The sequence below is a fragment of the Nomascus leucogenys genome, chromosome 2 (assembly GCF_006542625.1).
Source record: "Nomascus leucogenys isolate Asia chromosome 2, Asia_NLE_v1, whole genome shotgun sequence".
Taxonomy (NCBI): domain Eukaryota; kingdom Metazoa; phylum Chordata; class Mammalia; order Primates; family Hylobatidae; genus Nomascus; species Nomascus leucogenys.
Window position 1 is genome coordinate 62,734,227 of NC_044382.1, and position 25,067 is coordinate 62,759,293.

At 55.9% G+C, this 25,067-nt stretch overlaps 1 protein-coding gene across 1 annotated transcript; it reads left to right on the forward strand.

The window, feature by feature from the left end:
- On the forward strand, positions 1 to 23,340 carry CCDC102A (coiled-coil domain containing 102A). The gene is made up of 9 exons (XM_030822944.1): positions 1 to 100; positions 7,344 to 8,075; positions 10,553 to 10,779; positions 14,422 to 14,530; positions 16,765 to 16,881; positions 17,230 to 17,439; positions 19,036 to 19,206; positions 20,055 to 20,158; positions 22,660 to 23,340. Exons 2-9 carry the CDS (start codon positions 7,491 to 7,493, stop codon positions 22,787 to 22,789), a joined length of 1,653 nt encoding a protein of 550 aa, XP_030678804.1. The 5' UTR covers positions 1 to 100; positions 7,344 to 7,490; the 3' UTR covers positions 22,790 to 23,340.
- The last annotated feature ends 1,727 nt before the right edge of the window (positions 23,341 to 25,067 follow it).

Here is a 25,067-nt window from a genome sequence, read left to right on the forward strand (position 1 = left end):
CCCTCCCTCGGCCCCTCCGGCGGCGGTCGCAGCTGCACCGTGCCCGCTCCACCCCGCCGCAGCGGCTCGGACGTCCGGAGCTCGCAGGTCCCGGCCCGAGGTGAGCGGGGGCGGCAGGCCGGGGGACGGCAGGCCACGGCGACCCGGGAACTCGCTCCAGGCCGCGCGCCTTCCGCGGGAACGAAGGGGTTAAGTTTTGGGGCGTGCTGGAGGAGCAGACACTGTCGGGGCGCCCGCGGCAACCCCCGAACTCAGAGCAGAACTTTCTAGACCCCTCCCCGGCCTCCCTCACCCCCCGGAATCCCAGGTCTTAGGTGGGGAGGGGCCGCGGGGAGATGGGGGAGGGGAGGCGCCTCCGGAATGCCGCGGCCCGGGCCGGACGGGAGGGGGCGGCGGGCGGGGACGGAATTTGGAACTCTCCCGGGGGACCCAACGTGGTCGCCATGGCGAATGTGGGATGGACGGGCGGCGCTGGCCAATCAGAGCACGGCTCCCTGCCCAGAGCCGCGGCGGCTGCCAATGGGGGCCATGCGGTGGGGTGGGCGGGACCGCGCGGCGCGGGCCAGGAACCCCCTCCACCCTCCTCCCGCCGCTAGGGGGAGCGGGGCGGTTCGCAGGGCCAGCGGCTTGGGAGGGGGCGACGAAGTGAGGACTAAGGCGACGCAGGGCTGGGGCTTCAGTTTCTGTACCTTAGGTGGGAGTGGTGTCCACCTTCCCACCCCCGCTCTTCCAGGGCTCTTGTGCGGGTTGGATTGGTTTGGGTTCGCGAGGTCTGCCCACCTGTTAGAGCGTTTAGGAATGTTTTTAGTGCCTCTCCCCATCCAGTAGGTAGGGGAACTGAGGCCCAGAGAGGGCAGGGACTTGCAGATATCACACAGCATATCAGTGATGGAGCTGGGACTAGCGGGATGTCTGCTGTACGAGAGTGAAGAGTTCACGGTGTTGCTGAGAGGGGTGGGGCTGGGGTCGGGGTGGGGCTGGGGTTGGGGTGGGTCCCCATGAAGGTTCACCCCACCATCCCAGCTGTGCGTATCCACTTGGCCTGGTGCCTGCAGACCCCATCGTGTAGGTGCTCCCGAGGGCATTGTGCCCCTCAGGTGGCTAAGATCCAGAAGAGGAGGCATCCCATCTCCGGCTCCCTACCCTAGCCTTGCTGCTGGTCTACGGTGTGGACACAGACACGTAGCTGTCCCTCTGGGCCTCAGTTGGTCCATATGTAAAGAAAGGAGTTCAAATCAATGATCCAGGCTGTCTCTGTGGCTCCTCAGTCTAAGATGGGGGTACCTGGGAACAGGCCAGGGGTCCGCACCCCTGGGCTCAGGTCCAGCCTGGAGGCCTAGCCCCCATCCCTTCCTTTCCCACCAGCCAGCTACCCCCGGAGGTCCTGCAGCTGGAGCCTGGGCAGCAGGTCACAGGGACAGGTGCCCGCAGTCTGTGGGCTGACCAGCCTTGGGCCCTGCACTTATTCAATCAGGCTGTCCTCTGTGGTTTCCCACTGGGCTCTGCTTTCTGTCCACAGCCAGGCCTGTGGCCATGGGCTTGTCCCAGGGCCCTACCTGAAAGGCTCTGGGAGGATCTACAGGGTTTCAGAGCTGGGGGAAGGGGTTGGGCCACTGGGCTCCCCATCCCTTCAGCTGGCCCCTGTCCAGGCCTTGGCATTGCTCATTCCTCTCACTGATACGGAGAGACCCATCCAAACATGCTGAGCACAAAACACAGCGTTGTTCCCCAGTGGGCCAATTAGGCTTCCCCAGATAAAAGGTGGGACAGCCGACCTGGCCGTGAGATGACCTCTTACTCCAAACCTGGCCACAGGCAGGCTCAGATACCTACCTGTCTCAGAGCCTGGCCACGGACTGACTCCTGATCCTTAGGATGACTCAACCTTCCCAAACTCTGCATGGTCACAAGGGTACCCCTAAGAGTGGTACCACCTTCTTAGGGGTACCTTCCATCCATCACGCATCTGCTGTATGCTGGGCCCTGTGCTGATGTCCTCGTTCGTGGACTTCAAAGTGAGGCCTTTGCTGTAGAACAGGGAGGTGCCTGGTGCTTTGGGAGCATACTCTGCGCAGAGAGGTTAGAGAAGCCTTCCCAGGGGAGGGGACACTGGAGGTGGGTTTTGAAGGATGTGTAGGAGTTTGCTGATGAAGGAAGGAGAGCTATTCCAGACAAGTCCACAAGCAACAGGAACCACTGGGTCACTTTCTGTGGTCAGGGCTGATGAGGGCCTAGCCTGCAGCAAATGTCAGATCAAAATATTCTTGTTTCTGTCCTGGAGTGAGCTACCAGTGAGCACAGCTGTGGGGCTGGGGTTCAGGAGCTCTGGTTCCCACTCAGCTCTGCTGCCCAGCTAAGGGGATACGAGGTCATAATTCAGTCTTCTGCTCTCCAGCCCACCAGCTAGCATTAATCAGCTAGTATCTGTGGGGCCTGTCCCAGAAGCTCTAAGTGGCACAAGTGTCCCATCTGGATGGGGGAAGCCTGTACTGCCAGAAGAGAGATGGCAGCTTGCCAGGCCTGGCTGTGGGAGGTTGTAGGGCTGTGGTCCCCAGGTGGAGGTGGGGGTGGGGAGATCAAGGCATTTCCTGGAGTTGGTGGCAGCTGAACTTGAAGATGGGTGGGGGTTTTGGAGTCTGGGACAGGGGCATTTGGAATACAAACCCAGAGACTTAAAGCAGTAATAGACCCGTCTGGCTGTTGGGAGGCAGGACAAGGGAGGGTGGGGTAGGAAAGGCTCCCCGGGGCCTGTGGTGGCTGGTCCCTCCCTGACCTGTCCCTTGGTGGGGCAGTGATGCCAAGGGGACAGGAGGCCACGCCCCACGCACATACACACCCCATGGCAAGAGGGCACTGAGCCTGGTGGAAGGGGCGGGCAGGGCAGCTGGGGCATCTCCACGACTGTGAGCCATGCTCTGCGCTGCTGCTGCCCCTCAGTGAGTGTGTGCGTTACCGGGGCTGTGTGTGAGTGTGAGTGTGCATGTTACTGGGGCTGCGTGTGAGTGTGTGCATTACCAGGGCTGTGTGTGTGTTGAGTGTGCATGTTACTGGGGCTGTGTGTGAGTGCAGGTCCCTGGGGCCATGTGTGAGTGTGAGCGTTACTGGGGCTGTGTGTGAGTGCAGGTCCCTGGGGCCATGTGTGAGTGTGAGCGTTACTGGGGCTGTGTGTGAGTGCGGGTCCCTGGGGCTGTGTGTGTGTGTGTGTGTGTGTGCATTACTGGGGCTGTATGTGAGTATGTTTCCCCAGGGCTGTGCTGTATGAGTGGGGCAGGGTAGGGGGAGGCGTTGCAAGGCAGGGTCTGGCTGCCCTTGGGTCTATGTGGGAGTGCAGGATTCCTGGTGTGCTGGGGGCAGGATGGGCTTCTCCAGAAAACTCCCCTGAGGACCCCGACCCCCACCCCTTCCCACACACCCGCTCCAGGGGACCCTGGGCCTGAAGTGCAAAGGTGGGAGTGCTGTTCCAAAACTTCCCTGCTCCTGCTGTGCCCCTTCCTCCTCCCCCAGCCCCTAGGAGGGGCCTGGCCAGGCTGCTGGGAAGGAGAACGAGCTGAGTCTGGAGCCCCCATCTCTGCCTTTAGCATGGGTGCCTGGAAGCCATTAGAGACCTGGGTGGTGCCTGCCCTGGCCCTGCCCAACAGGCTTGGATTCCTGGAAGGAGCCGGTGGCCCTCTCCGGGCCAAGCCCTGTGCCAGGCCTGGCAGCTCCCAGAGGCAGGGAGGATGTGGCAGTGGCCCCCTCCCTGCCAGGCTCCTAGTTCAGCGGCTGTGGTAAGGACCCAGCAGACAGGGCCCGGGCCCCCATACCCAGCACAGCTACCGGCTGGCACTCGGGTTTCCTGCCTCCTCCTCCTCCTCCCCTCCCCCACAGGCTCTCACATTGTTTTTCTTTTCCAAGAGCTTCTCTATGTGGAGCTAGGCCAGGAAAATGAGGAGTGTGTGTGTCTGCCTGTGTGTATGTGTGTGTGTGTGTGTGTGTATCTGCTTCGCTTGGGGATGAGCATGTCTCCTTGCATGTCCTTGTACCTGTGTGTCAGTGTACTGGCATGTGTGTCTTCAGGCGTGTCTGTGTCTACAGGCGAATATCTCTCCATGCAGCCGTGTAGTTGTGTGTGCCTATCAGTCCATCTGAGCATATGTGTGTCTGCCCCTGGGTCTTTGCATCTGTGCATGGGATTGCATGTCTGTGTGTGCACAGATGTTTGTGAATGCACACGGGCATCAAGGCCAGCCAGCTCACTGCACAGGCGGAGAGACTGGGTCACAGAGGCACAGGCTGCTAGGGATCTCCCGGGGTGTCAGTGGTGTACCTGGAACCAGAGCCTGGATCTGTATGGCTGTGTCTGGGTGTGTGACACAGATGTTATCAGGGTCGGGATGTACATGTTGTGTTTATGGAACTGTGGGTAGTAAGAAAGCATTGCCAAATACCCAAATATCCCAAACTAATAAAATGCAAATTCCAAGCTCCACACCTACCAAACATGACCCTCTCAGGTATAGGGCCAAGTGTCCGGGTGAATCTGAAGGACACCCTGATGAAGAAGCACTGGTCTCTCTCACACGTCCCCGCTTCTACTCATGGGGAAACTGAGGCCCAGAAAGGGACAGTGGCTTACATGAGGTTGGTGTCAGAGCTGGGCCTAGACCTCATGCATGGTAAAGGCAGACAGACAATAAACAAATAGCACACGGCCTAGAGAAATGCAGCGGGGTCGCTGAGCAGCACGGAGGAACCTTTACAAAAGGTCATGAGTTTTAAAAAATACTGCCCCACGTGGTGGTGTAAACCTCCAATGCCCATAGTTGAAGGTAAGAGTGGGCAAAGCAGTGGAGGGAACAGGGTTGGCGTTTGCCAGGAGAGGCCAGAACAGGAGGGGCCTAGGGCACGGAGGGTGCTGGCAAGGGAGAGATTAGGAGAACAGAAGGTGAGCTGGGAAGGAGAGGGACATGGGGGTGGGCAGTGCAGTGGTGGGATCAGTGGCTTGCGGCTCCTGCTGGGATTGGAGAGTATTTGGAGTTGAGTCCTAGAAGGAGTAACCTTAGAATTGAGGCTAGGGAGGAATCAGTATTGGTAATGACACAGGGAGGGGCCACCAGAGTGGTCAGGTTCTTATAAAAACTCACTCTGGCTATTGCTGTTGAGAATGGATTTGAAGGAGGTGAAAGTGCATGATGGGCAGGGAGGTGGGTGTGGGTACTGTTGCCCAGGTGAGTGAAGGTGGTGTGGACCCTGACAGGTTAGTGACTGTGGACAAAGAAGGTGGATGGAAGGCAGATGCACAGCAGATAGACTGACAAGGTTTGGCGGTGGGTGGGGGAGGAGAGAAGGCAGATTTCAGGGTGCCCCCAAAGCTGGAAGGAGTGAGGAAGTGCCTTCTCTGGAAGGAGCGAGGAAGTGCCCTCTCCCGGAGGAGCATCCAGGCGGAGCTGGTCACGGGGGGAATGGAGGCAGCAAGTTCTGTTTCGACCAAGATGAGCCTGAGTCGTCTATCAGGAATCCGATTGGAGGTATGGGAGGCTCTGAGGGCAACCTGGGCTGGAGAGAGACTTGGAGTTGGGGACATAGTGAGATGGCTCGGGCAGGGATAGCATGAGAGGAGAAGGGGGCCCAGGGCCCGATGACAGCCACACTCGAGGGATAAGCCCAGGGGGTTCACCTGGGAGGCTGACGAGCAGCTGGAGAGGAGGGGAAACCTGGAGAGGAAGACCTGGAAGCAAGTGAGGCAGGGAAGCAGGTGCCATGGTGGGTCCAGAGGGCACACCGTCACAGGGGACTGGAAACCAGCCTGGCACAGGTGGCCGGGTGACAGAGAGCCAAGGAGGTAGACAGAGTGGAGACAGCAAGTGTGGACCACTTTGGAAGGGCCTTAAAAGGGAGGTGCCAGGGGAGGGGAGAAGAAGGTGTCTGGAGACACTTCAGCAGGGGTAAGACCCCTGGAGAGGATGTCACTGGCTAGGGTGGGACTGGCAGGAGGGAGGCCTTCGGCTCAAGGAAGGAGAACCCCTCTGTCCGCTCAGGGGCAGAGAGGAGGCGGCCGTGGGGCTTGACAGCTTCCTTTTTCACTGCAAACCATGATGATAGATCATCTGCCGAGAATGAGGTGGGTTAGAGATTGGAAGAGGGTGGAGAGGGGACATAGAGGGCTGCCAGGCAGCCTTGGGGACAGCCAGTGCCGAGAGTCCCACCGACAGTGCACTGATCGCTCAGAAAGGGTAGGTCTTAGGGGCGGGTGTGAAGATCTGTGGACCAGGGCTCTCTGCCTAATGAGGAAGGAAAGGTGTGATGTCCCAAGGGGCTGTTGGTGGGTGGCAGTCAACAGAGGCCGCAGTGGAGGGAGACTGGGGACAGAGAGGGACATGCCTCTCATTTAAGGAGGGGGTGCATGGCCCATAAATGGCAGAGCCCAGTGCTGCGTGATGGGGACGCTGAAGTGAGACACAGAGAACAAGAGAGCTGTTTGCGGTGAGTCAGGGTGTCAGGGAGGGGTGGTTCCGGCGAGAAGGGGAGAGAACATCCTGCTGCACTCTCAGAAGCCCTTTCCATCTGAGGACTGGTTTATTTCCATCATCATCCCCAGCGCGTGCATTCATTCGGCAAATCCTTACTAGAGTTTGAATTTGGACTCATAGATACCATAAATGGAGGTAATCATTTTCTTCACCTCCACTCTTTAAGGAATAAATGAGATCGCTCACCTAAAGCCCTGGGCACAGTGCCTGGCTTGTGGCCTGCCCTCCACAAATATCATTGTCATCATGTGTTGGGACTAAAACAGTGGCCAGGACCCAGTCCTGGACCACAGCGAACCCTCACAGCCTTGGTTAAAGGTACAGAGCAGACACATAAATGAGAGGGTAAGTTAGTGCAGTGATGGAGACACATAAGGGGCTGATGGACCTGGCCTGAGGTGCTCCAGGAGGGCTTCCAGGAGGAAGTGATATCTCAGAAGAGTCTTAAATATGAGAAGAGTTAGCCCCGTGCAGGAAAAGGCAGGGAGGGGACTCCTGGCACCAGCCCAGTGCCCCCGCCTGGGTCCCGTGCGGAAGTTGGATAGTAGTATAGTATAAGCCATCAGTGTGTGAGACGGGACCAGGAGAATAAAGAACAGATCGAGGTTTCAGATCAGCGCCGCTGGGTGAAGGGATTGGAGCAGGGAGTCTGGAGGCCACTGAGGAGGCCTTTGCGGGCCCTTGCTCCACCAATCCTGCCTCACTGGGACTCTCCTGGAACAGAACTCTCTCCTCCTACCTTGGCCGTTCTGTTGCCTCCGCCAGGGCCTTAGCGCGGCTGATCTTCCAGACTGACGGTGGTCACAGTCCAACAACGGTTGTGTTCTCCCGTAGGTCCGAGGAGGCGTCCTCCGCCCGGTGGCCCAGACGGAAGCGGGGCACGGCGTCATCATGCACAGTTGTATCGCGTCCGCCGCGCGTCCCCGGAGCCGCCCCTGAGCCCGGCCGCGAGTTCGAGCCCAGGGCCCGCCCGGCCGCACCATGAGCCACGGGCCCAGCCCCCGGCTGGCCGAGTCCCCGCAGCTGTCCAAGGGCAGCCTCCTAACCATCCTGGGCAGCCCGTCGCCGGAGCGCATGGGGCCTGCCGACTCCCTGCCGCCCACGCCGCCCAGCGGCACGCCCTCGCCCGGGCCGCCGCCCGCACTGCCCCTGCCCCCCGCTCCCGCGCTGCTGGCCGACGGCGACTGGGAGAGCCGCGAGGAGCTGCGGCTACGGGAGCTGGAGGAGGCGCGGGCGCGGGCGGCGCAGATGGAGAAGACCATGCGCTGGTGGTCGGACTGCACTGCCAATTGGCGCGAGAAATGGAGCAAGGTGCGCGCTGAGCGCAACCGCGCGCGCGAGGAGGTGCGCCAGCTGCGCCAGCGCCTGGACGCGCTCACCAAGGAGCTGGCGGGCGCACGGCGCGAGCGCCAGGAGGCGCAGGGCGAGTGCGAGGCACGGGGCCGCGAGCTGGCGCGGCTGAGGGGCGCCCGGGGGGTCGCCGATCAGACGCGCGACGGCCCCGAGCCGGAGGCGGAGCGCGAGCCAGTGCGTGACGTCGGGTCCGAGAGGCCGCCAGGCAGCCAGGTGCGCGGCGCGGGCGGGGCGTTCGCGCTCCAGTCTCGAAGTGGGCGGGGCCGATTGGCCTGAGCTGCTGGGCTCAGAAACGAGCTAGTAAAGGCCTGGCCTCCTGGCGGTTTCACTTCTACAGGTCGGGTTCTACCCTTGAGGGGCCTCACGTCATCTTCCTTCCGGAGACCTCAGGGTGGAGAATCCCAAGTTCTGTGATCCCTCCACTCCCACACCTGAGAAGTCAACTGAACCAAGGAATCATCCCCTTTGAGCAGGAGAGGGATCCAGCAGCTTGCCTGGAAGTTAGCCGATTCGTAGCAGAGCTGAATCCATTGATTCAATCAGAGCTGAGCGGTGGGAGAAATCAGGGCACTGGGATCACAGAGGAGGTCCCTGACGCAGGCTTCACAGAAGCTTTCCTGGAAGAGGTCACATTCAAGCTGAGACTAGAATGATGAGTAGGAATTAGCTGTGAAAAGTGCCAGGAGGGCAGGACGACGTGGCTCGTACCTGGAGTACCAGCTACTTGGGAGGCTGTGGCTGCGGCAGGAGGATCCCTTGAGCCCAGGAAGTCGAGGTTGCAGCGAAATATGATTATACTGCTGCACTCCAGCCTGGGCAACAACTCCATCTCTAAAAAATAAAAATTAAGAAAAAAGTGCCCGAAGGCATTCCAGCTGATGGAAACTGCCTGTGCAAAAAGTCTAGAGGCCGAGAGGGCCTGGTGAGTTTGGAAAACGGCAGTAATAGCAACGGCCGTCATTCACTGGGCATCCGTGCAGCACTTAGCCGAGCATGTGCGTTATCTAGGTAACCCCCACAGCAACCCTCTAAGATATTTGCTCCATGGGGAGGATTCTGAGGCACAGAGAGATTCAGAAGCAAGGTCTGGGCTGGGCGTGGTGGCTCACACCTGTGATCCCAGCACTGTGGGAGGCCAAAGCTGGTGGATCACCTGAGGTTAAGAGTTCAAGACCAGCCTGGCCAACATGGTGAAACCCCGTCTCTACTAAAAGTACAAAAATTAGCCGGGCATGGTGGCGGGCACCTGTAATCCCAGCTACATGGAAGGCTGAGGCAGGAGAATTGCTTTAACCCGAGAGGTGGAGATTGCAGTGGGCCGAGATCACACCATTGTACTCCAGCCTGGGCAACGAGAGTGAATCTCCATCTCGGAAAAAAAAAAAAAAAAAAAAGCAGCAATGTCTGCCAGCCAGTGACAACTTGCTGGGGTTTGAACCTGGACAATCTGGCTCCAGAGTCCACGGTAATAATCAGGATGGCTGCTGCATTAACAGTGGGTGCAGAGGGCACCCTTTCCTGAGCCAGCAGGCCTGTTACCAGAAAGCCACCTAGGGGCAAGGTCCAAGCTCAGATCCCCAGCTTTGTCCCCACTCAGTCCCTGGACAGGCCAACTCTTCCAGATAAGACTGCCCCGTCCTCTCTCCTGCCCAGCCCCCTCCATCCCGTAGGGTAGCGCGGGCACTGCTGCCTCCTGTGGCTGAAGTCCCCTCTTCCCTGGGGCGACCTGGTGTTTGGAGGTGGTGTTCACTGCGCACAATGCTGTTCCTGTCCTATCCTTATTCCAGTTGTCGGTCACAGGCCAGAGGGCTGTGGGCAGTGGCAGGCGCCCTAGGCTTGCAGTCTGAGTTTGTTCTCCAGCCCAGCCTTTTCATGCTGTGGTCCAGAACAAGTCCTTCCTCTCCCTGTTCCCCATTCATAAAATGGGGCTTTGGACCAGGTGCCACCTCCACCTGAATAATCTGAGATACAGAAGAGTAGCTCTCACCCCTCAGGGAGTCCTCAGGGCCACTGCTCCTGTCCAGCTAGCGAAACCGAGGGCCAGGCCAGGAAGAGCCTGGCCCAGACTCATCTGGAAAGGCTGTGGGAGAAGCTGGAACAGGGGCTGTGGTCCTTGTGGGTTTGTGTCAGAGACAGGCCTTGGAGATGGGCAGGGGCGGAGAAGAAGGGCAGAATGGCAAGGAGGAAGGGGGCTCGGCCCTGGGTTCCTAATTTCTCACTGCTTCCTGTCTGGGAGCTGGCTCTCCTCACAGGCACTGCTTGCCCATGCCACCAGTCTTCCCATGCCTTACTGTTTGCCCCTGAAAAAACAGGATCTTAGAGCTAGAATTCCTTTGGAAGGAATCTAGGCTTAAGCCATTATAGGAATTCCTGCTTCAACATTTGTTCCCATCGGTGCCCCACCATAGGTTTGCATACTTCCAGTGACGGGGAGCTCACCACCTCTCCTGGGAAATCTTCTAGGATACAGGGAACCCTGGTGGCTGACACTCTGCAGCTCCAGGAGGTGAAGGGGGAGGCCCAGAGCAGGGCATGTCTTCCTTCTCCAGAGATGGAGAGGCAGGCAACAGAAGAGGAAACTGAGGCCCAGAGACACTGTGTGACTTGCCCAAGGTTACCCATCAAGCTGATCTCAGACCCAGGGCCTGGCTTGGCGGCCACTGGTCCAGGCTCCACCTTGGTCCCCGCAGGAACTGGAGCTGGTGGAGAGCCTGCTGAAGAGCACGCCAGAGGAGTCTGAGGACTGCTGGGAGGCGCGCAGCCTGGGGGCCGGGGGCCCGCGGGGCAGCTCAGGCCGCCAGGAGCGCAGCAGGCTACCCTGGGAGGACACAGCTGCCACGGAGGAGGAGGCCTCCAAGTTGACCGCCCTGCGGCTACGGCTGGATGAATCCCAGAAGGTGCTGCTCAAGGAGCGAGAGTGAGTCGCGGGAGGCGGGAGGGGGCAGGGACAGGGCCAGGCCGTGCTACAGCGCCCTCAGAATCACACAACATTAGACTCAGGAAGATGACAAGTGTCTTGCAACTGTAGAGCAGTGGTGTTCCACCCGAGAACTCAGTGCAAGTTTTTATTTATTCATTCAAATAATACGTTACCAGGCACCTGTTCTGGGCCAGGCACTGTGCTCTGCCCTGAGGATACAGCCGTAAATAAGACAGAAGCCCCTGTCTTCCTGAAACTTACTTTCTAGTTGGGGGAGAGGGCTGTGGGCAGGGTAAAAGCAGGGAATGGAGACAGGGAAGTTGGAAGGTTGCAGCTGGGACCTTGGTTTTGGACATGTGAGTTTGAGATGGCAAGGAGGCAGCTGAGGACGTGAATGAGTCTGGAGTTCATGAGACAGGCCTGGGCTGGAGATAAAAATGCAAGAGTCACCAGTGAAGAGATGATATTGAAAGCCATGAGCTGGGCCGGGCGCAGTGGCTCATGCCTGTAATCCCAGCACTTTGGGAGGCCGAGGTGGGCAGATCACTTGAGGTCAGGAGTTCGAGACCTGCCTGACCAACATGGTGAAACCCCATCTCTACCAAAAATGCAAAAATTAGCTAGGCGTGGTGGCAGACACCTGCAATCCCAGCTACTCAGGAGGCTGAGGCAGGAAAATTGCTTGAAGCCGGGAGGTGGAGGTTGCAGTGAGCCGGAATTGTGCCACTGCACTCCATCCTGGGCAACAGAGAAGACTCTGTCTCAAAAAAAAAAAAGCAAAACAAAACAAAAACAAAAAATCATATTTGTTTTTTTTTTTTTGACAGAGCCTCACTCTGTCGCCCAGGCTGGAGTACAGTAGCACAGTCTCAACTCACTGTAACCTCTGCCTCCCATGTTCAAGTGATTCTCCTGCCTCAGCCTCCTGAGTAGCTGGGATTACAGGCATGCGTCACCAGACCCGGCTAATTTTTGTATTTTTCATAGAGACGGAGTTTTACCGTGTTGGCCAGGCTGGTCTCGAACTCCTGACCTCAGGTAATCCACCGACCTCAGCTTCCCATAGTGCTGGGATTACAGGCATGAGCCATTGTGCCTGGCCTACAAAAAAAAAAGAAAAAAAAAAAATTAGCTGGGAACAGGGCTGTGCCACTGTAGTCCCAGCTACTTGGAAGGCTGAGGCGGGAGGATCGCTTGAGCCCAGGAGTTTGAGGCTGAGGGAGCTGTGATTGTATGAATGCACCAGTACCCTCCAGCCTAGGTGACAGAGAGAGACGCTGTCTCAAAAAACAAAAAAAAAAAAAAAAAGAAAAAATCGGTATAATGCCTCTGTGAAGATGTAGGCAGAGGTCAGGGTGATGCTTTTGTGGACATTGTTGCATCTTTGGCCAGGGAATACCAAAGATGGCCAGCAAACTGCCAGAAGCTGGGGGAGAGGCATGGAATGGATTCTTTTCTCGCAGCCCTCAGAGAACCAGCCCTGCCAACAGCTTGATCTTGGACTTCTAGCCTCTAGAAATATGAGAGAATAAATTTAGACTGTTTAAGCCAAACAAGCAAAAAAATCAACCTAGTGCACTAACTGAAATATAAAGTAGAAGTGAAAGTAACTTTTTTTTTTTTTTTTTTGTGGAGACAGAGTCTCGCTCTGTTGCCCAGGCTGGAGTACAGTGGCGCTATCTCAGCTGACTACAATCTCTGTCTCCCTGGTTCAAGCAATTCTCATGTGTCAGCCTCCCGAGTAGCTAGGACTACAGGCACACACCACCACGCCCAGCTAATTCTTTGTATTTTAGTGGAGACAGGTTTTCACCATGTTGCCCACGCTGCTCTCAAACTCCTGAGCTCAGGCAGCCCACCTGCCTTGGCCTCCCAAAGCGCTAGGATTACAGGTGTAAGCCACCGTGCCCAGCCTGAAAGTAACTTAAAATACACGTGTTGTGATATGGAAGTGCTTAGGCATAGCTCCTCTAGAAGAAATGGTGAAGTGGTCAGAGTGGGTGTCTTTAAATGGGATGATAGTGACGATAGTTATAACAGCAAACACATAGCACATGCTCCGAGTCAGGTGCTATGTTGAAGGCTTACATGTATCTGTGCATTTAAGTCACCTTGCAGGACAGCTGCAAAGGCGGCTCATGCAGGTGTGCAGAGTTAGCAACTCAAAGACACAAGTGGTGTCACTGTGATGAGCTTTCTTGGGAGATGAACAGCCTTTGGTAAAGTTCTGAACAAAGCAAAGTGCAGCCGGGCACAGTGGCTCATGCCTGTAATCCCGGTACTTTGGGAGCTCGAGGTGGCAGGATCGCTTGAGCCCAGGAGTTCAAGGTTGCAGTGAGCTGTGAACAGACAGGAACACGGTGGTCTTTAACAGATGAGCCTGGGGTACAGCAGGAGGGAGGTACTTGTCCAGAGATGCCCAGTGCTCTGGAGCCCTGACCACCTCCCCACAATATGAGCTGGGCACTTGCACTTGGGTAGGGAGTGCAGTTCCAGGGGGTAAGCTGTGATCTGCACTCCAGCCTGAGCAACAGAGCCAGATCCTGTCTCTAAAAACAAAGAAAAGTGTAGTCTTCCTTCAGTTTATACAGTGATTCCATTCCTAGAAAATTCAGTGTATGTTAGTATAAAAATTACTTTGTGTTTCGATGTAAATCAGAATGAGGCTCTAGGCTCAGATCATCTCCACCCCGAGCAATGTCCGGTGGGCTGTGCATGCGTTCAGTAGGATGCAGGATGCATCCTGATGGGCAGGATGCATCCTGATGGGCAGGATGCCCAGGGCATTGCAGGAGTCAGGCAACCTGGACCCCATCCACTAAATGACCCCTAATCATTGTGATAGGCAAAAATGTCGCCATGGGTTTTCAACATGCCTCCTACAGGGTGACGTTGTCCCCTCTGGGAACCCCATGTTGGAGGCGTGGAGTGTTCCACTCTCAGAGAGAGAGGCCAGTGTGGTGTGGGGTCATGAAGGGCAGCGTGCTGGAAGGTGATGCTGAGCTCAGCCATTGGTGAGCACCTACTCTGCCAGGGCCAGGCATCATACTTGTTACCTACAGTGCCTTATTCAAGATCAAGGCAGGGTGGGGGTTATGGGAGGGTGTAGGGATCCCACACAGTGACGATGGCAAGAGAGGACCCTCTCTTCAGGTCACTGGACAGTGTTTTCCAGTGTTTCTATCTGCAGAACCATGTGTTCAGACCAAGCCTTGCAGGGAACATAGTCTAGAAAACAGACAGGATCAGGGTGGTCTTTGACAGCTCTTCAAGAAGAACAAGTGGGGCAAGGAGTGGAGTGGCCAGTGCTGGGGCCGCCACCTCCTGGAGACATCTTCAGATGAGCCTGGGGTGCAGCAGGAGAGAGGTACTTGCCCGGGGATGCTCAGTGCTCTGGAACCCTGACCACCTCCCCACAATGTGAGCTGGGCACTTGCACTTGGATAGGGAATGCAGTTCCAGGAGAACTGCAAAGCCAGGGTGCTTCTAGCCACATACGGTGCCTGGGCCTGAATACCAAGGCAAGGATTTTGGACTTGGGCTCAACAAGTGCAGAGCGCAAACAGCAGGGCCACCCTTGGTGAGGACTCCAAGCAGAGGGCCTCGGTGGGCTCACCCCCATATCTGTCCCTTCCCCAGGGATAAACTGGCATTGAGCAGGAACATTGAGAAGCTAGAGGGGGAGCTCAGCCAGTGGAAGATCAAGTATGAGGAGCTGAGCAAGACCAAGCAGGAGATGCTCAAGCAGGTGAGTCTTGGAGACCAGAGGGGCTTCCTGGAGGTGGCAGGATCACACTGTTGAATTTCAGTAGAGGAGATGGAAGAGAGAATTCATTCATTAATTCATACAACAGTTGTTCTTTTTTTTTTTTTTTTTATGAGACAGAGTCTTGTTCTGTCGCCTAGTCTAGAGTGCAGTGGTGTGATCTCGGCTCACTGCAACCTCCATCTCCTGGGTTCAAGCGATTTTTATGCCTCAGCTTCCCGAATAGCTGGGATTACAGGCACCCGCCACCATGCCCGGCTAATTTTTGTATTTTTAGTAGAGACAGGGTTTCACCATGTTGGCCAGACTGGTCTCTAACTCCTGGACCCAAGTGATCCTTCTGCCTCGGCCTCCAAAGTGCTGGGATTACAGGTGTGAGCCACCGTGCCTGGCTTTATTTATTTATTTTATTTTATTTTTTCTGAGTTGTTCTGAGTGCTGGGCAGGCAAGGTCCCTGCCTTCAGGAGCTCACTTTGTGGGGGCCATGGGCATGGGAGACCGACAGTCACCAGGCAGATTCATAAGTTATGAAGGAGTCAAAACAGAATGAGAGCAATGGGGTGGTAGGTCAGGGAAGGCCTAAGAAGGTGGCATTTGAGGCAAGACCTAAAGGGGCTAGAGGAAGCTGTCCTTGAGAAGATACAGGGGAGAGTGTTCCTGGCAGAAGGCACAGCGGTGCAAAGGTCCTGAGGCAGGAACAAGCCCAGTGTGTGCGGGAAACAGGGAGGGCCAAGTGGCTGGAGAGCAGGAAGTGAGAGGCGAGGCCGCAGGAGGGGGCCTTATAGACCAGGATGAAGATGAGGAGTCTGGATGTGGCAATCATTGGGTTCCTATCTGTACTAGGTGTTACCGAAGCCTCATGGCAGTCCAGGGAGCTGGGTCCTCATGTCCCCATCTGACAGATAGGGAAGCTGAGGCTCCAGAGAAGGGAATCCACCACTGCAGTGTGGGGGCTCAGAGCAGGCTGAGCTGCCACTACGGCTTCCTGTGCAGGCCTCAGTGGCCACCAGAGGGCGCAGCCACCCAGGGAAGGCCACACTGGATGGGTGGCTTTCTAGTAGCTGGGAGGATCACAGAACTTCAGAGCCTGAAACTGTCCTGGAGGGGACCGAGACTGGTCTTACATGAGAATCTCTTAGGAAATCTCCTAAAATACAGATTCCCAGACCTCGCCTCCACCCTCCTGAATCAGCACCTTTCGGGGCTGGGTCCAGGACCCTGTTTTTTTAGTCTTTTCAAATTATGAAGTATAATCATTCGAAGAAAAGCGAATGAAACACAAATGTATAATTTAGTGGAAATTATAAAGGTTCTCTTTTGTATCTGGTGTCTCTCCCTCAACATTGTGTGTTGAAAACTCATCCGTGTGTTGCAGGGAGCAGCAGTTTATTGGGGTTTGCTGTATACCGCAAGAAATGTTATTGTCTTAAATGCACGCCAAGCAATTCTGATGCACCTGTGTGCAGAGCAGTGTTGGAATCAGTCACTGTACATTGAGGGCGGCCCTGTGCCCAGGCCATACAACGACACAAAGGTGGACAGACACACAAGCTCCCCGTCCTCCCAGGCTAGCTTTCCAGTGGGGAGTGGGTTGAGGAGGCCCCTCCTCCAGGCCAGGTGGACAGAAGAGGCATTCCTAAGGAGGGGGCCTTTAGGTCAAGGCCTGAGAATAAGAAAAATCAGTCCTACGAAGTGTCTCAGAAAGAATGTTCCACGCATGTGCAAAGGCCCTGTGGTGGGCAGGAACTTGCTGTGTCTGAGGAACAGAAAGGAGTCCATGGTGCCTAGAGTACAGTGAACTAAGGGGAGAGCGGCAGGTCGGTGTCCAATCGTGCAGGGCTTCGTGAGAGCGTAGAGAGGAGTTGGACTTTACCCTAAGGCACCTGGGAGCCATCAGAGGCTCTGTGGGAGGAGGGTGGTATGATTGCATTCATCTTTGTTAAAAGCTCCCTCTGGGCTGGTGTTGTGGAAAACGGGTTGACAGAGAAGGGCCAGGAGTAGACACTGGGAGCCTAGACAGTAATGAGGAGGAAAGACATTGGGAGGAGCAGAAGTGGTCAGATTCGAGGTCTGTTTGGAATACTTGGTGCCTGCCCCATTTGGGTGCTGCCTCAGGCTCCATGCTGAGCACTCCTGCACTGGCGCCCACCCCCGGAGCTGGTTCCAGGCTATATCCTGGTGGTTCTCATGAGCAGGTGGGGCCTTATCCCTGCAGCTCAGCATCCTGAAGGAGGCGCACCAGGACGAGCTGGGCCGCATGTCTGAGGACCTGGAAGATGAGCTCGGTGCACGCTCCAGCATGGACCGGAAAATGGCCGAGCTGAGGGGCGAGGTGAGGCCATGGATGGGACCCAGGAGGACCTGGGTTTAGGGGTCCTGGGGCCCTGCCTCCATCAGCAGATCACTGGGAACAGGGCAGGGGCCAGGACTGTGCTCTGAGGGGGGCCAGCCACATCCAATGGTGTCCTGATCTGCAAGAGGCAGGCCTCTCTCCCACACAGAGACCAGAAGCGCCCTCACATCCTGTACACCATGAAATGAGCCCAGCTTAATTATAGCCAATGCAGCTGGATCTGCTTCCTGGAGCCAAAAATGGCTCCAGGAGGTGGCGGGGGCGTCCAGCTCAGGCCCTGCATGCCCCCTCCCCTGGGAGTCCTCACTCTGTCCTGCCCTGCTGCAGATGGAGCGGCTGCAGGCCGAAAACGCCTCGGAGTGGGGCCGCCGGGAGCGGCTGGAGACAGAGAAACTGGGCCTTGAGCGGGAGAACAAGAAGCTGCGGGCACAGGTCGGGGACCTGGAGGAAGCGCTGGCCCGGCGGCGGCGGCAGACAGCCAGCGCACTGGACTGCGACCTGAGGGCCAGCCAGGCCGCGCTCTTCGAGAAGAACAAGGTGGGGCAAGGAGTGGAGTAGCCAGTGCTGGGGCCACCACCTCCCCATCCAGACAGAGCGCAGCCTCCCTCCTATGTGTCAGCCTGGTGATAATTATGGTAGCTGCATGTATTCAGCACCTTGTGTGCTAGACCAGTTGGTATTTGTAGTAGCTGCATTCATTGAGCACTTACTGTGTGCCAAGCTCCACTCTAGGTGCCAGGGACACAGCACTGAACAGACAGATGTGGCCTCCCCTCTTCCCCTCGTGGAGCTGAAGGCTCACTTGGGGGATGTACATGTGGCTGTCTCTGTCACACAGATTCATGCCAATCACACAGCTTCATGGTCACCAGCAAGAAGAGGGGATACCAGGAGACCTGGCTTAGGCCCACGGTCCTGGAAATACCTCCTGGAGGCAGTGACATTTTAAACTGAGTTCTCAGCCAGGCGCAGTGGCACACACCTGTAATCTCAGCACTTTGGGAGGCTGAGGCGGGTGGATCACCTGAGGTCAGCAGTTTGGGACCAGCCTGGCTAACATGGCGAAACCCCATATCTACTAAAACTACAAGAATTAGCCGAGCATTGTGATGGGCACCTGTAATCCCAGCTACTCGGGTGGCTGAGGCAGGAGAATCACTTGAAACCGGGAGGTGGAGTTTGCACTGAGCTGAGATTGCACCACTGCACCCCAGCTGGGTGACAGAGAGAAACTCTGTTTCAAAAAAATAATAATAAACTTTGTTCTCCAGGAAAAGCAGCCATTAACTGGTAATGTGTGGATTTAGGGAGGGGATGGAGAGAAGTTAGGAATAACATGAATAAATGTCCATGGTGAAAGAGACACAGAGCTTTGGAGGAACAAGGCCAGTGTGCTGGAGGGGAGTGAGCGGGGGGATGTGGTAGGTGAGGCAGGAGTGGTGGGACTCCTCGAGAGAGTTTAAAGCAGGAGGAGAGTATGAGCAGGCTCTGTGGGCAGAGGATGGGAAGATAGGCTGGGGGGAAGCTGTTGACGTTCCCTGGACAGCAAGAGAGGGAGGAGACCTGGACCAGGTTGCAGTCGGTAGAGATGGAACAAAAAGGATGGACTCAAGAGACCTTTAGGCAATGCCTATTCCCATTTTACAGAAATGGAAACTGAGGCTTGGAGAACTCACAGAGCTCCGGGGTGGGCACCTCTTTTGCTGGCTGCCCTTCCTCTTCCCAACCACTCTGGGCTCTGAGACACCCACCCATTCCCCAGCCTAGCTCATTCCCTACCCAGGGCTTTCAATGCCATATGCCCCTGAAGACTCCAGACCTCATCTTTCCCCAGAAACCCGACCCTGCTCCAACAGCTCCAGGGCAGATCCAGTAGCATCTGAAAGTTACACATCCAAACCGGAGCCACAGGTTCCACCCAGCCAGCCTTCTCACCTCCCTAGAAGGCACCTCCAGCCTCTGGCTGCTCAGCCAAACCTCTACTGCTGATATTTCAGACAACAGATGGAGAGATTCTGGGAGGGAGAGACACCCAGCATCCCTAGAACTGCCTGACCTCGTGGGACTCCCTGGCATGGCGCCCAGGCTGATACTGATCCCCCCTCCCTCCCACCCCATCCTTGTGCCCTGTAGGAGCTGGCAGACCTGAAGCATGTGCATGGCAAGCTGAAGAAGCAGTTCCAGGAGAAGGTGGCAGAGCTGGCACATGCCAACCGGCGGGTGGAGCAGCACGAGGCCGAGGTGAAGAAGCTGCGGCTGCGGGTGGAGGAGCTCAAGAAGGAGCTGGCCCAGGCTGAGGATGAGGTGAGGACCACGGAGGGGCAGGGGCAGCCACAGACCTTGGCCAGGGAGGAGTAGGGGCCGCAGGGACCTCCTGGCTTCTCCATTCTCAGCCCCTGGTGCCTGGCACAAGCCTGGCTCTCAGGAGGCGCCCAGGGTAGAGTGGGTAGGTGCGTGATGAATGGATGGCAGGATAGACATGTGGGTGGGAGGATGGGAAGAAAAATGAACAGAAGACAAGATGGATATGTGCATGGATGAACCGATGGGAGAAGGAATGAATGGATGGATGAATGGGAGAGAGAGGCAGGGTGGGCGGATGGATGGGTGGATCCAATGGATGTATGAACAGATGATGGCTGGATGGGTACACAGTGGACAGATGGATGGACAGCTGACTGGGTCAGTGGGTGGAAGAACGAATGCAGAGGGAGAAAGAAGGCCAGGTTGACGGGAAGATAGGTGTGTCCGGGAGAGCGGGAAGGCATGGCTAGGCATGCTAGATGGGCAGCTGATTAGATGAATGGATGGGGAGTGGTGGGTGACTGTCTCCGTGGGCAGATGAATATCTCCCTGGACGAATGGTCTGATGGACAGACTGATGGGGACAGAAGGATAGGTGGATGGCTGCATCAGTAGTGCAGGGCCTGGGAGGATGGGTAGATGTGCAAGAGGAGGCAAAGGGGATGGAGAGGAACCAAAGGGATGCTTTTCTAGAAGAGGTAAGCCTTAGCCTAGACCTCAAGGAGCAAACGCTCTCGGAGGAGCACCTTCCCAGGGAACGGCAGTAGGAGTGGTTTTCCCTGGGCGGGTGGCCGCCATTGCCCAGCCCTGGGTGACCCTCATGCTCTCGGCCCTGCTCACCCCCACAGCTGGACGAGGCCCACAACCAGGCACGTAAGCTGCAGCGGTCACTGGACGAGCAGACGGAGCAGAGCGAGAACCTGCAAGTGCAACTGGAGCACCTGCAGTCCAGGTGGGCCCCGGGCAGGGAACAGAAACAGGGTGGAGACTTCCAGCCAGGGAACCCTCCAGTCAGGGATGGAGCCCAAACCAAGGCTGGAGGGGGAGATGAAGAAGGAAGAGATCCAGGTGCCTGGAGCCAGAATCCTGTCCCCTCCGGGCAGGAAGGGCCAGAGCCAGGAAACCAGGGCAGGGGGTGCAGGAAGTCAGGCCAGCTGCAGGCCCTGGAATTGTCTCCTCTAGCAGGAGGGCTGGTGGGTGGAGTGAGGGCCGGAAGAACGGGCTGAAGAGGTCGGGCCCAAGGGGTGGGGCAGTGGGTGGGGCCAGCGGGGCTCAAATAAGCAGCCCTCAGGGTTACTGGGCCCAGGTGACACCAGGACAGCAGGGATCTGAGAGACTGGTGAGCAGGGAATCGTGGAGGGGCCCCCGGCCTGGATCCCCTCCACTACCAACAGGCCCTACCCAGCACACTCTGCCTCCCTCCCCCAACCCTGTCTCCATCCCAGCACTCTGTGAATCACAGAGCCAGGCGATATCAGAAAACTTCAGTCCAGGTCCCTCCCACTTCACAGCTAGGAGGCCCAAGGAGCATGGGAGCCACAGCATTGACCTGTGCCGGGCCTTGAGAATGCACTTAGTTGCATTCTCTTCTTTCGTGGAATAGAGGGTGCTGGGTTCTGCAGCCAGACTGCTTGAATGGTGTGAAGCCTGGCTCAGCATTAGCAGCTGTGTGGCCTTGGGACACTTATTTAACCTGTGTCAGTTTCTTCATCTGTAAAATGGGGATGATGATAGTTCTTACCTCTTGACTCTTGTGAGTATTAAATGAGCTGATCCATTCTTATGAAAGTACCTGGAGGCATGGTAGCTCACACCTGTAATCCCAACAGTTTGGGAGGCCAGGGCAAGAGGATTGCTTGAGACCAGGAGTTCGAGAACCCCTGGGCAACATAGCAAGACCCCACGTCTACAAAAAATACAAAACTTAGCCAGGCATGGTGGTGTGTGCCTGTAGTTCCAGCTACTTGGGAGACAGAGGCAGGAGGATCACTTGAGCTCAGGAGTTCATAGCTGTAGTGAGCTGTGATTACTCCAGCCTGGGAGACAGAGTGAGATCCTATCAGAAAGAAAGAAAGAAAGAGAGAGAGAGAGAGAGAGAGAGAGAGAGAGGAAGGAAGGAAGGAAAGAAAACACCTGGCACATAATAAATGCTGAGTAATTGTCAGCAGCTGCTGCTATTACTACTATTACCACTACCACTGGGGAGGGGCTTATATTTGGGTTACATATTGTGCTTCAGTATCACGCTGCTTCTATGAGAGAAAGGAAAGATGTTTTTTCCGAGGGGGCTGGCAGATGAGGAAACTAAGGCCCAAGAGGGTAAGTCTTTCCATGGCCACACAGTTGGTGGGTGGCCAGGCAGAATCACCCCTGGCCATCAGCCATCCAAGCCCTTATTTATTGAGCATTTACTATATGCTGCTGTTTGCTGAGATCTTGTGGCTTAGAGTATGGGCTGCAGAGACCTAACAGCTATTGTGCCATGGTAAACTGAGCCTCGATTTCCCTATCTGCCTGGGATGATGCCCATAAAGTGTTGTGCAGGGGCCCAGGTGTGGGTCCAAGTCAGGACCCATGCCTGGCTGGCTCTGCCCGTTCTGACCCTGCAGCACACACCCTTCAAAAGACCACTTAGCCTTGGGGCTTTCCCACAGTCTGGGTCACATTGTTCAGGAGCCATAAACTCCAGAAGTGGGCAGGCAGGCTCTGCTGGGCCTCTCAAGTGCTTCCATCGGGGAGGGTGGGGCCACCCAGGACCGCTGTGTCATTTTATTTTCTAACTTTTTGTGCTTTAATGTTCCGGGGACAGCTCACTAAATCACTGTGCAGTAATGGAGGCCCCCGCCTGTGCCCCTCCCTTACGTGTTAATAATTCATGCCTTCCAGTAAGATGCAGCCAGGGCGGCCACTTTGCTGGGGGGTTGGGGGGAGGGATCGGCGTCTCCTTCACCAGCTCTTCTTAGAGTCAAAGTTTTCCTCGTAAATTTTGACTTTAGGAATTTTAATGTGAGGAAGAACTAGGGCTGAGCCCTTTCTCACCGACACTGGGAATATAGAGAGCTCAGCCCAGCCCCCACCGTCGCCACCAACCAACTCTGCTCCCTGTGCTCTGAGAGCCAGGCTTGGGTTCAAATCCCGCAGGATGACCTTGAGCCAGTTCCTTCACCTCTCTAACTGCCCAGCTGCTCTGGCACCACCCACTTCAGTTCAGAGCTTTGCCCGACTCCCCACCATCTGTGTGACTTTGAGCAAATGACTTCATCTTTCTGTGCCTCAGTTTCCTTGCTTGTAAAATGGGAGTGATAATGGCACCTCCATCATATAAGATTACAGGAGATGAGACAGCAGGGAAAGCGCCAGGGAAGGCTTAACTGCTCCAGCACCAGCTGCAGCCACCTTATGGGGGGACTACTGGCCAGGCTGCTCTAACCTCCTGTCACCCCCACCCTGCAGGCTCCGCAGGCAGCAGCAGAACGCTCCCCTCTTCGGGAAGATCCGCAGTGCTCGCTTTGGCACCGAGGAGGCCGGGGATGGAGCCAGTGACCTGGATGAGGATGAGGACCTGCAAATCCAGGTGGCCTAGAGCTTCCTGTGGCTGGGCAGGATGGGCCGCCCCATACCTGCCCAGGGTCCAAGCTAACCAGCCACTAAAACTGATGCAGCGCCTAGGCTCACTCTGGGACCAGTCCCTGCCACAGACTCTTCTCTCCCAGGGATGGCGTCAACAGTCCCACCTACCAACACCCTGTGGAAAGGAAGTCTATGTTACACACACACACACACACCACACACACACACACACCCAGGAGTCTTTGGACCCGTTTGGTTTTATAAATACAGGACAGCTCCAAGGCCCAGTTCAGATGACCTCACACACCCAGGACTTCATGCAGGGCTGGGCGTGTTGGGGGCGGTTGTTGGAGCCCCAGCCTGGGCTGCCTCTCTAGGCTTCGCTGTTCATCATACAATGCAGTGAACCCAGTTATTTGTAATAAATGAAGTTCAAGTTCTTGGGGCATCTGAAAGTGTGGCAGATGTCGGCGGGGGTTGTGGGGGACGGCATCGGCCTGCACCTGACACTGAACCAGAGCTCAGGAATGTCAAGTAACTTAATAAATGAGTGAGTGTGAAGAAGAATGAATGAGGCCAGCCACGGTGGCTCACACCTGTAATCCCAGCACTTTGGGAGTCCAACGCAGGTAGATCGCTTGAGCCCAGGAGTTCGAGACCAGCCTGGGCAATATGGCCAAATCCCGTCTTTACTAAAAACACAAAAATGAAAAAAAGCAAAAACAAAAAGAAACACAAAAATGAGCCGGGTATGGTGTCGGTCGCTTGTAATTTCAGCTACTCAGGAGGCTGAAGCAGAATCACTTGAAGCCAGGAGGTGGAGGTTGCAGTGAGCCGAGATCACACCATTGCACTCCGGCTTAGGCAACAGAGCAAGACTCGGTCTCAAAAAAAACCCCACAAAGAATGAATGAATGAACATCTGAGCTGCTGAGCAGTCTGGTATCCACTCCTGTGGCGAGGAGGAAGAAAGTACAGTGCGTGTCTACTCTAGAGACTTCAGTTCTGGTCCCTAATGGATTCATGTCTCTGCCCCTTATTAGCTGTGCAACCTCTGGGAAGTTACTTGCCTTCTCTGAGCCTCAGTTTCTTCATTTATAAGATGTCTCAGAGCTGTCACAAGAATTAGATAGATTAACCCAGAGCTCGGTAAAGGTTAGTTATATTAAATACCTAAAGGTTTTCCCTGGAGAGGAGGGATTTGCCAGGTGGGCACAGGGGATGAAGTTCAGGTATTGATGGAAGTTTACCTAGAGGTAGGTGTGGACACAATAAATTACAACCTCTTTTTTTTTCCCCTAGCCCTGCCCTAGGTAGTGAAATTACAGGCAGTTTTATTTTTGGTATTTAATTTCCACACCTTCTAAAACCAGCAGATTTATGTTAAATCTGATGGAAACAGTGATTAGAAACATGGTAGCAGGCGGGGCATGGTGGCTCACGCCTGTAATCCTAGCACTTTGGGAGGCTGAGGCAGGCGGATCACCTGAGGTCAGGAGTTCAAGACCAGCCTGGCCAACATGGTGAAACCCTGTCCCTACCAAAAATACAAAAATTAGCCGGGCCTGGTGGCAGGTGCCTGTAATCCCAGCTACTTGGGAGGCTGAGGCAGAAGAATCGCTTGAACTCGGGAGGCGGAGTTTGCAGTGAGCCGAGATTGCACCACTGCACTCCAGCCTGGGCGACAGAGCAAGACTCCATCTCAAAAAAAAAAAAAAAAAAAAAAAAGAAACACGATAGCATACACTTTTGATCTTTCCCAGTCAAAGTGGCTTTTGGGGCATCCGCTCTTTTGATGGGACCCTTTAGGTAAATTCTCAGTACCCGGGCCTGCTTTCTGCAGAAGGAAGCATTGCCAGGATTATTCTAGCATAAAGAAGGTGGTGAGCTCCCCGTGTTTAGGGCTGTGCAAGGAGAGGCTAGGGCTCCAGCCTGGCACCAAAGAGCAGTTAAATTCAGTTGACAAAGGGGCTGCCTACTAGGGGTGGGAGAGCTGCACTAAATGATTTTCTCTCTTGGAGTGGCCTAGTTAAGAGGGAGCCCTGAGGCCACAATGCTCAGAGCTGTCCCAGGGACACCAGGAGCCCTGGGGACTGTGAAGAGGAGAGAGGCAGACCCAAGAGCCCAGCTGGGCGCTAATAAATACGGGCACTGAAAAATTTTCCGTTGCCAACACTAAATTAATGATGTTAGCGAGGTGGGCTTGCTGCCATGGCAAAGCCCCTGGGCTCTGAGGGGGATGGAGAGGCTGAGTGACACAACCATGGGGACTCCCGCTTTGTGGCCAGTGG